This window comes from Pocillopora damicornis, chromosome 5 (genome assembly GCF_964200805.1).
Source record: "Pocillopora damicornis chromosome 5, jaPocDami1.2, whole genome shotgun sequence".
Lineage (NCBI taxonomy): Eukaryota > Metazoa > Cnidaria > Anthozoa > Scleractinia > Pocilloporidae > Pocillopora > Pocillopora damicornis.
This window is the reverse complement of record NC_142674.1, coordinates 26087904-26098774: the sequence shown is the minus strand read 5'-3', so window position 1 is coordinate 26098774 and position 10871 is coordinate 26087904. Positions and strand designations below refer to the sequence as shown.

The window sequence follows — 10871 nt, the reverse complement described above, 5'->3', positions numbered from 1 at the left end:
AAAGGACAAGGTCTGTTGCTGGGAAAAAACTCTCCCTTCAACGGAATACCACTCCTCGGAGACATATTGTGAAAAGGCCACCCTTCAAAAATATACCAATCACAAACCTTGACATTCAAAACTGGGTAGAGTATCTCAAGATTCCAAACTTCGGTGGGGTGATATCCAGGGATCAAATAAAAGATTGCATTCCACGACACTCTTTTGTTATCAATCTGAACGAGGCAGATGAGCCTGGTTCACACTGGGTGGCGATGTTTTTCGGTTCTGATCTCATCTTGTACTTTGACAGTTTCGGTCTTGCTCCACCACAAGAGGTGTTGATGCTTTGCGAAAAACATCGAGTTGGTTACACATTCAACAACACACATTATCAAGAGTTTACAAGTGTCTTGTGTGGTTACTATTGTCTCTTCTTTTTGAATGAAATAAGTCGAAGGATGAAACCACATCTCGCACATCAAAGTTTGTACTCTGTCTTCAACGAAGTGACAGAACCGCTATCATACAGTGACACCTTTTCGAACGAACGTTTTATCAAAAAATATTTCAAAGAGGTATAAATCTTCAAAAAAATATATCACAAAAAAAACTTGTGATATATTATAAAACAATGGGTTTCTCTGACGGTTATCATCAAATTACTCACAAACAAAAAGGTGAAGGTAAAGAAGGGCCTGAAGGTCCACCAGGTCCAAAAGGGCAAAAAGGTGACGCAGGACCAGCAGGTCCAAAGGGAGATACAGGTTCAAAGGGAGATACAGGACCAAAGGGGGATACCGGACCAGCAGGTCCAAAGGGAGATACAGGCTCACAAGGACCAAAGGGGGATACAGGACAAAAAGGAGACGCAGGGCCACAAGGTCCAAAGGGAGATGCGGGTCCTGCTGGATCCAAAGGTGATACTGGTCCAAAGGGTGACACAGGTCCTAGAGGTCTTACAGGCCCCAGAGGTCTTGCAGGTCCTAGAGGGTCAGCAGTTAATCTTTCAAACTATCTCGACAGAACAAAAGGTGGTAGCATTCATAAAGCTTTAAATTTCATAGGTTCTGATCGTTTTGACAGACAGATAACAGGTATTTCAGATCAACCAGCTAATGGAACCAGTGTTATCAATTTGAATAAGTTGAACACTGAACTCAATAAAAAGGTTGACACAACAACATTCAACACAAGTATAGTAAAAAAGTCAGATTCAAATGCTGTTATTTTAAGAAATGGTACTCAATCTATGACCGGCAATCTTGACCTAGGAAACAACAAAGTGATCAATTCAGCTGCACCGTCAAGTGGAAGTGATCTTTGTAATAAAACATATGTAGACGCACATGTGAACAAGCAATTATCTCATAGTGTTAGTACCAAGTTGAAAAATGATCTGGATTACATGATGGACGATAGTCAATTTACTGATGAAGACAATCTCGTTGGAAAAGCGATGGGTACAAAAGACTTTCATGAATTCAATAAGAAAGTAAAGCCTTTTGAATTGTCGCTCGATTCGTCAAAAGGTTATTATTCAAGCAGATTCGGTGTCAATATGTATTCTGCAGCAAGATCAGAATACACGGTTGTCTGTGAAGTGTGGTGGGAATCCAGCAAAATTGACTATAATTCATCCACTGTGTCTGCTGCAAGTTCTGTTGAGTCTATAGGTGCACAACGATCAAATAAATTTTCAAATCACATTCGAACTCTTGTACATCTAACAAAATACAGTAGTGCAACACCAAATTATTTGATGTGGGATCTTGTATTCAAATACAAACAAGGTCAGGCATATGATCAAAAATTAACTGTGTGGGCTGTGCTCTATGGTACAAAGGGTTATCATAACAACATACCGGTTCAAGTTTACGATCGATGGTGGTCAATAGAAAATGATAAACTTAACATTTACCCGATAACAGTTCTGAAAAATGAGCCGACGGCCGATGAGAATCCAACAACCAAGAAATATGTTGACGAAAGAACGAGAAAGATTTGGTACAGAGGAGGCCTAGCACATAATAATAAAACAACTGTAGAGTTTTATGTGAATGGAACACTACAACATAACACCAACGTTTCACAGAGTGATAATGCCGATTTCACGGTGAATTCAAGTGATAAAACAAAACTGATTGTCAATAATGCTGGTCTGTATCTTATCACATACATCGATGGTCTGGCAAGTACACAAGCATCAAATCTCAAGTTCACTTTAGGTAATGAATTTGTGGCAACAAATACTAATAGTGGCGGTCTTACACTTCCACTTGAAAACACTTCCACCATGTGGAAGACAACAATGAACACAGTAATGTTTTATTTCCAAGCAAATACATCACTAAAAATAGAGACAGACCATGCCAATACACAGCTTGATGGGTTGGGATACAGTTACATCATGTTATCAAAACAAGATTGATAATTTATTATCTATAATAAATGACTGACGCAACTATTTTCAACTTCAACCATATCGATTACTCAATCGGAGAGGAAACGATCGATAAACTCAAAGCTCTTTACAAATACTATCACAAGAAGTGGTGGTGTTCGAGGAAGACCTTCATAGAATTCAAACGAAAGAGTCTTTTCTGTAGTTTGGGAAGCACCTCACTCATTATTATCGGGTCACTTGTTGGTGGGGTGACTATGAACCCGATCCCGCTTGGTGTAATAACAGGTGCTGGTCTCTTTCTGAAGGCCTACACCGATGTGAAGAAGTTTGACAGAAAGATTGATATGTGCAAATTCGCCTTTACAACCTATGAGAAGATCTTAACCGAACTGAGATCCTATCTGAGAGGAACCCCGTTCGACAGTGCAGTGTTTCTCAATGAGGTAAGACTCATCGATGATACAATCACAGATCTATGCCCAATCTTTCAATCGAGTAAAGTACTTAAGCAGTACACAAAACGTTTTGGAGCATAAAATATTAATACTTTCCTCTTTCGTTTTGAAAGAGGAAAACAGATTTTGTCTTATCTTCAATCTTCTTCTTCATCATCAGATGGGGAAAGGGTAACCAAAACTTGTCTTGACATAGCTAGCGGTTTGACAAAGATGTCATTCACCTTGATCTGTAATGTTACAGTTTTATCACCGATATAGATCGATTCGATCATCAACGACATCTTCACTTTGCAATATTGATCAAGATAATCAAGTGGATTCACTTTATCAATTCCTCTTGAGTGAAAAAGTGTGTATATCTTCTCTGTCTTCTTGGAGAAAACGAGCTTTGAATAAAGAAGGGGCGGTCTTTCATCTTTCTCCATCAAAGGCATTTTCAACATTTCTGCAGTTTCAATCCCACACTCCTTCTCAAGATGTGCATAACACAGCTCTTCAATCTTTTTCAATCCATTATAAAAGTCAAGCTCTTTTTGTGATGTTTCTTTGTGCTCACTCCAGAGACAGGTGGAAATTGAGTAACCGATGAGATTTTCAACTTCATCCACACTCTTTTGCACACCGAAAGAGAAGAGAAGAGGAGATTCAATCACCAACGGTCCTCGTTCTCCTCCAGGAGTCTTCACCTCAATCTTGATACTTTTATTACCATATTTGTTAACAACAGCATCGTGGAAGATGACATTCTTCTTGCTGAGCTTATTGAGACTTGTGATTTGCATTCTTAAATATTATCTTCTATCTTATTATCTTCTTAAACATTTCTTTAAAACATTTTTTTTCTTTTTGAGATAAGTGTTCTTTTCGCTTTTTACAACTTTGTCACTTATCTTTTGAGATAAGTGTTCTTTTCGCTTTTTGCAACTTTGTCACTTATCTTTTGAGATAAGTGTTCCTTTCTGCTTTTGCAACTTTGTCACTTATCTTTTGAGATAAGTGTTCTTTTCGCTTTTTGCAACTTTGTCACTTATCTTTTGAGATAAGTGTTCTTTTTGCTTTTTTACATTTTTATCAGTTATTTTCTTTGTATAACTACTACAATATAGCTATTATGGTTAAAATTCCAAAATTAAATACACATTCTTCAAGCGCAACTCGAAAGAGAAGTGTACCTGGTGTTGACTTTCTTGATGAAGAGTATAGGATGCTGATAGCTGGTCCGAGTGGAAGTGGAAAGACAAACACCCTAATGTTTATGTTGAGAGAACCGCTTGTCATTTACGATGAGATTTACCTCTACACACCGAACACTCATCAAGAGTTGATACAAGATCTTCAAAAGATTATGCATCAACACTCACAGAACCTTGGGTATGAGGTGTTGCATGTGATGAATCCTGATGAAATTCTTGACACAACAGAGTATCCAATAGGGAACAGAAAGGTTGTGATTTTTGACGATCTTATGGCCGCATCTAATGACGTACAGAAAAAGATCTTGAAGCATTTCATTGATGGAAGACATCATTTGATCTCACCGGTGTATCTGAGTCAATCATATCACAAGACTCCTGTCGACATCAGATTGAACTGTTCTCATCTGATTGTGTACAAACCTACAATGACTCGTCATCGAGGTTTAATCGCTAGTGAGAATAGTTTTGAACCAGATCTGTTCTCAAGACTTAAACCTTTTGAATTTCTTTTCCTCGACAAAATAAAAGAAACATGTATGAAAAATTTCAATGAAAAAATTTAGCAAAATTAAATTGATTATATTCAAAAGATGAAGACTTATTGTATCAAACAGAGAAAAAAGATCGATTCCGTACCTGGGAGTGAAAGACGAGAGATTGCAAAAAACGGTCGTCCAATGATCAAATCGACGTGTGCAGAGTGTGGTAGTACAAAGGTAAGGTTTATCAGTGGAACCGCCAGATCTGATATGACAGGGGGATTTATTGATATTCACAAAGCTATCGGAAAACTGCCAAAACCGGAACGTGGTTGGACTCTTCCAGGGCATAACTATACAGGGCCGTACAACCCCCTTCAAAAACAGGTTCGATACGATCCAACGACAGGAGAGATTTTGGAGATCTATGACCCACCCACAGGTCTGACCGACGCTGTCTCCATGCAACATGATGTTGATTATAGTGTCTGTGCAAACAGCAGTAATCCGAAGAAGTGTAAGAATGCGGCTCATAGAAAGATGGTCAAAGCTCTCGATGAGATACCATTCTCCGACAGGCAGTGGGGTCATTGGGCTGCGAGAAACATTATCAACACAAAACAGAAGCTTGGTCTGGGGTTGGGGAAAAAAAAAGTAGTCAAAGGTGGCAAGAAGAATTAGCAGATGAGTTGCACAGACCGGTGAGACGAAACTTTAGAAAACGACAGGTTAATGTCAAGGGAATTGATGAGATTTGGTGTTCTGATCTCGTCGAGATGCAAAAGTTTGCAAAGTGGAACAAAGGTTATCGTTATCTGCTGATGGTTTTGGATGTCTTCAGTAAATACGGTTGGATTGTTCCGTTGAAGAATAAAAAGGGTGAGAGTGTGGCTGAGGGGTTCAAAAAGATATTCACAGAGGGGCGGATACCGAAGAGGCTCTGGGTTGATAAAGGATCAGAGTATTACAACAGTCATGTCAAAAACTTGATGAAGAGCAAAGGTGTTGAGATGTACTCGACAGAGAATGAAGAGAAATCATCTGTCTGTGAGAGGTGGAATCGTACGATCAAAACCGAGATGTGGAAGCAGTTTACCATTCAGAACAACACACAGTATCTCGACATCCTCCCACACATTGTCGAGAAGTACAACAATCGAAAACATAGATCGATTAAGATGTCACCTGTTGAGGCTTCCAAGAAAAAGAATGAGGATGAAGTTTTTATGAATCTCTTTGGTGATTTGAAACAAGTCAGCCAAAAATTGGCTGAGCCAAAATTTGCTGTTGGTGATCATGTTCGTATCACCAAATTCAAACGAAAAGTGTTCGACAAAGGATTCACCCCGAATTGGACAGAGGAGATTTTTGTTGTTGACGAGATTCAATATTCCAACCCGATCACTTACAAGTTGAAGGATCTGCTTGGAGAAGAGATCAAAGGTACTTTCTACGAACAAGAGATGTTGAGAGCAAAGCAAGATGTTTTCCGAATTGAGAAGGTTATTCGAAAGAGTAAAGGGAAAGCTCTCGTAAAGTGGAGTGGTTACCCAGAAAAATTCAACTCATGGGTTGATGAGAGTGAACTTCAAGGGTTATAAAAAAATGAAAAAAAGTTTTAAAGGAATCTTTAAGATAAATAAAATGATGGATGATCTCAAGTCTTTTTCAAAGCCTGAACTCATTAAACGAGTAAAAGAGATGGGTTTGAAAGGTTTTCATAATCTCAAAAAAGCACAATTGATTGAGTTGATTGAAAATCCTCCACCGAAGATGGATGATGATCTTGATTCACTTCCGAGGCCTGCACTGTTGGAAAGAGCGAAAGAGATTGGTTTGCGAGGCCGTTATGGATTAAAAAACAAACAATTGATTGAGCTAATCAGAAACCCTCCCAGCTCCAATACAAAACCAAAAGGTGTGAAGAGAAAAGTGATACTTCAACCTGTTGAGTCAGAAGGAGAAGAACTTGTTTTTCCCTCAATATATGCTGTTGCAAAACACTTCAACGTGAATCCTGGAAGATTTGGTTGGAAAGTCGTTGCAAGAAAAGAAGAGACAAAAAAAACAATAGATATTGATGGTGTGAAATATAAGATTAGATTTGAAGAAGTGTAAGGGAAAATGTGTTTTTCATCACTTGAAACGAGTGATGAAAAAAATTAAAAAAATGTCTTAAACAAAATATTTTTTAATAGTAGAGATGGAGAAAAATACTGTTGTACAACTTCGTCAGATTGCAAAAGAGAGAGGTCTTCGTGGATACTCAAAGCTTCGAAAAGCGGAGCTTATTGAATTCATAAATCGATCAACACCATCGGGAGAAGATTCACTCGATGCTCCTATTCCTAAAAAGGAGATACCAAAAAATCAAAAACAAGAACTCATAAAAAAGATTGATAAAACTGTAGATGATGTAAAGAGAGAAGCAGAGGGTTGGGGTCAATGGATGAAGAAGAAGTTGGCTTCACCGTTAGTTGTAGTTAATGACAAAATAAAAGAGATCAAAGACGGTGTCAATAAACTTTATGAAGACAGTGTTAAACCCGTTTTCTCATTTTTTAAGAACAAGTGGAGTCAATGGATGAAGAAGAATGATGAACCAAAAGTTGTGGATGATGATAATTTGAAAGAAAGTGATAAACCCAGTTTCACACTTGTTGAGAGCAAGTCTGCATTGAAACAATTTACAAAAAAATATACGATTGATGGGGTGAAAGGTTATGGGGTGTTGGAATTTCTTCAGGCTGTGAAACCGATTGTTATCAACTTTCTGCAAACGCAGAAGAATATCAAGATAGAGTTCGTTCTGAGGTGTAACATGTCAAAGACAAACATTGTGACAGGTGAGACTATGGTACAGCTTGCATATTTTAAATCTTTCGCAGAGATTGTATTTGAAGAGACCGATAGAGAAGAGATCTATGAGAAAAGTGTTGACAAAATGAGAGAGAGTATGACTAAGTTTACAAGAGAGGGAAGTGGATGGGTTCTCCATTCGATTGAGGGTTTAGATTTGCATACGGTGAAATACGTTCCTTTGAATGGTTCATCATACATTAAGCTACCAAATAATCTTGCGAGAAAAAAGGCTATCATAAACATGAAGAATGAAGATGATGAGTGTTTCAAATGGTGTGTTACGAGAGCTTTGAATCCTGTTGTGAAAAATGCTGAGCGTGTGACAAAAATTTTGAGAGAGCAGGCAAAGAGATTGGATTGGAGTAAACTAAAGTTTCCACTCACCGTAAAGGATATTCACCGTTTCGAAATTTTGAATCCAGGTCTTGCTGTTAACGTTTACATGTACGAAGGAGGGCTCAAACCCTTGAGAGTGAGCAATGTTGAGAGCAACAAGCCTCGTATTCATCTTCTTCTGTTATGTGATGGTGAGAAACAGCATTACTGTCTTATCAAAGATTTGAGTAGGCTTGTATCGAGTGATATATCGAAAAAGGAACATAAGAAGTTTATCTGTGAGAGATGTCTCAATTATTTCGGAACTCAGAAACTGCTTGACGCACACAGTGAACTCTGTCAAGATCATGAGGCTGTGAGAGAAAAAATGCCGAAAGATGGAACTTTTCTCTCTTTCAAGAACTACCACAAGAAGATGGATATGCCGTTCGTTATCTATGCTGACTTTGAGTCGATCATCAAACCTTTACACACCGTTCAACCGAATCCAATGAATTGTTATACCGAGAAGAAGCAGAAACATATCCCGGTGAGTTTTTGTTACTTTGTCAAATGTTCTTTCGATGACAGACATTCGAAACTGGTTGAATATACAGCAAAGTCTGAGGATGAAGATGTTGCGCAGATATTTGTTGACATGCTTGAAGAGGAGGTTAAGGAAATATACAAAAACCATCCCCCAAAAGAGATGATCTTCACGAACAAGGATGTTGAGGTCTTTGAAAAGGCAAAGTGTTGTTGGTTATGCGGAAGAGCTTTCGAGATGGGAGATGAAAAAGTTCGTGATCATTGTCATTATACCGGCAAATTTCGAGGAGCTGCACATGATATTTGTAACCTGAGATTTAGACGACCAAAATTCACTCCTGTTGTCTTCCACAACTTGGCAAACTATGACGCACATCTCTTTGTCAGAAATCTCGGTGTTTCAGAAGGTGATATCAATTGCATTCCCAACAACACAGAAAAATACATCAACTTCACAAAGAGCATTGAAGTAGACAAGTTTTTCAACGAGAAAGAAAACAAAGACGTTGTTGTCAAGAGAGAGTTGAGATTTATTGACAGCTTCAAATTCATGGCTTCCAGCCTTGCAAAGCTTGTCAACAACCTCGTCAAAAAGGGTGACTCTTTTGAGAATACAAAAAGATACTTTGATGGAGAGAAGCTTGATATTTTGAAGAGAAAGGGTGTCTATCCTTACGAGTGGTTAGATTCTATCGATAAATTAGATGAAACTGAACTTCCACCGATCGAAGCTTTCTTCTCTATTCTCAGTGGTAGTGGAATAACTAAAGAAGAGTATGAGCATGCGCAGAGGGTGTGGAAAACCTTCGGAATGAAGACGATGCGAGACTATCACAATCTTTATAATCGAAGTGATGTTCTATTGTTGTGTGATGTTTTTGAAAACTTTCGAAACGTTTGCAAAGAGAACTACGATCTCGACCCCTGCTGGTACTACACCGCGCCTGGATTGGCTTGGGATGCATGTCTCAAGTTGACAAAGATAGAGCTTGAGTTGTTGAGTGATCCGAACATGTTACATATGTTTGAGAAAGGTATTCGTGGTGGGATTTCCATGATTCCAACAAGGCACTCAAAAGCGAACAATAGATACATGGGTGAGAAGTTTGATCCCTCTGAACCTTCAAAGTTCATCACATATCTTGACGCAAACAACCTCTACGGTTGGGCGATGAGTAAGAGTCTACCAACACATGGTTTCAGATGGGTTGATGAGAAAGACTTTGACGAGTGGAGGAGTTTTCCTTGCATTCTCGAAGTCGATTTGGAAGTCAAGGAAGAGTCAAAAGATCACTTTGACGACTATCCTCTCGCTCCTGAGAATTTGTTGGTTGGGAAAGTAAAGAAACTGCTCTGCACCTTGAATGAAAAGAAAAAATACATCATCCATCATGAGACATTGAAACTTTACATGAGTCTTGGAATAGAGATTGGAAAGATTCATCGCATCATCAGGTTTGAAGAGCGGGAGTGGATGAAGAGATATATCGATCTCAATACAGAGTTGAGAACCAAAGCTGACAATGATTTCGAGAAAGACTTTTTCAAACTAATGAACAACTCTGTCTACGGCAAGACGATGGAGAACATTCGGAAACGGGTTGATGTCAGACTTGTCAATTCAGAAGAGAAGGGGAAAATGTTGGCAAAGAGACCCAACTTCAAACATTGCACCATATTTTCTGAGAATCTTTGTGCAATAGAGATGAGAAAGACAGAGGTTTATTTCAACAAACCTGTCTATCTCGGAATGTGTATCCTCGATCTCAGCAAGGTTTTGATGTATGACTTTCATTACAACTATGTAAAATCTAAGTATGGAGATAGAGCAAAGCTTCTTTTCGCTGATACAGACAGTCTTTGCTATGAGATTCAGACTGAAGATTTTTACAAAGATATAATTGATGATGTAGATTGTCTTTTTGACACAAGTAACATTCCGAAAGATCATTCTTCTGGATTACCGCAAGTGAACAAGAAAGTTATTGGAAAGTTCAAAGATGAGGCGGGTGGAAAAATCATTGAGGAGTTTGTCGGTTTGAGGGCAAAGCTTTATAGTTACAGGATGTTTGATGGAGGAGGTGAGATGAAGAAGTGTAAGGGAGTCAAAAAGGGGGTAGTGGAGAGTACCATCAGCTTCGATGACTATAAGAGATGTCTGTTTGATGGTGGAAATCAGTATCGGAAAATGAACACCCTTCGAAGTCGGAATCATGATATTTTCATGGAAGAGATCAATAAAGTCGCATTATCTGCCAATGATGATAAGCGAGTCATTCTACCAGACGGCGTGAACACACACGCAATCGGGTACTAATTATCGAAAGTTTGCCATAATTTAATAGTGTATGCACGTGAAATATTGATAATGTTGTTTAAAGAGGTACTATTTATCGAAAGTTTGCCATAAATTAATAGTATATGCACGTGAAATATTGATAATGTTGTTTAAAGAGGTACTATTTATCGAAGGTTTGCCATAAATTAATAGTATATTCACGAAAATGAGCCAGAAAATGAGCCAGAACCGGCCCTTCCCCTACTACTGAGTAAATATAGCAGAATCCAAACGATGGTTTCATACCTGTCAAGCTGATCGGTCAATATATTCCAAGGTTCAGATGCC

The 10871-nt window shown here is 38.5% G+C and overlaps 1 protein-coding gene across 1 annotated transcript; it reads left to right on the top strand.

The window, feature by feature from the left end:
• Nucleotides 1-7622: 7622 nt before the first annotated feature.
• On the top strand, nucleotides 7623-10709 carry LOC149046198 (uncharacterized). Its single transcript, XM_089206027.1, has one exon. It carries the CDS (start codon nucleotides 7623-7625, stop codon nucleotides 10560-10562), a length of 2940 nt encoding a protein of 979 aa, XP_089062153.1. The 3' UTR covers nucleotides 10563-10709.
• The last annotated feature ends 162 nt before the right edge of the window (nucleotides 10710-10871 follow it).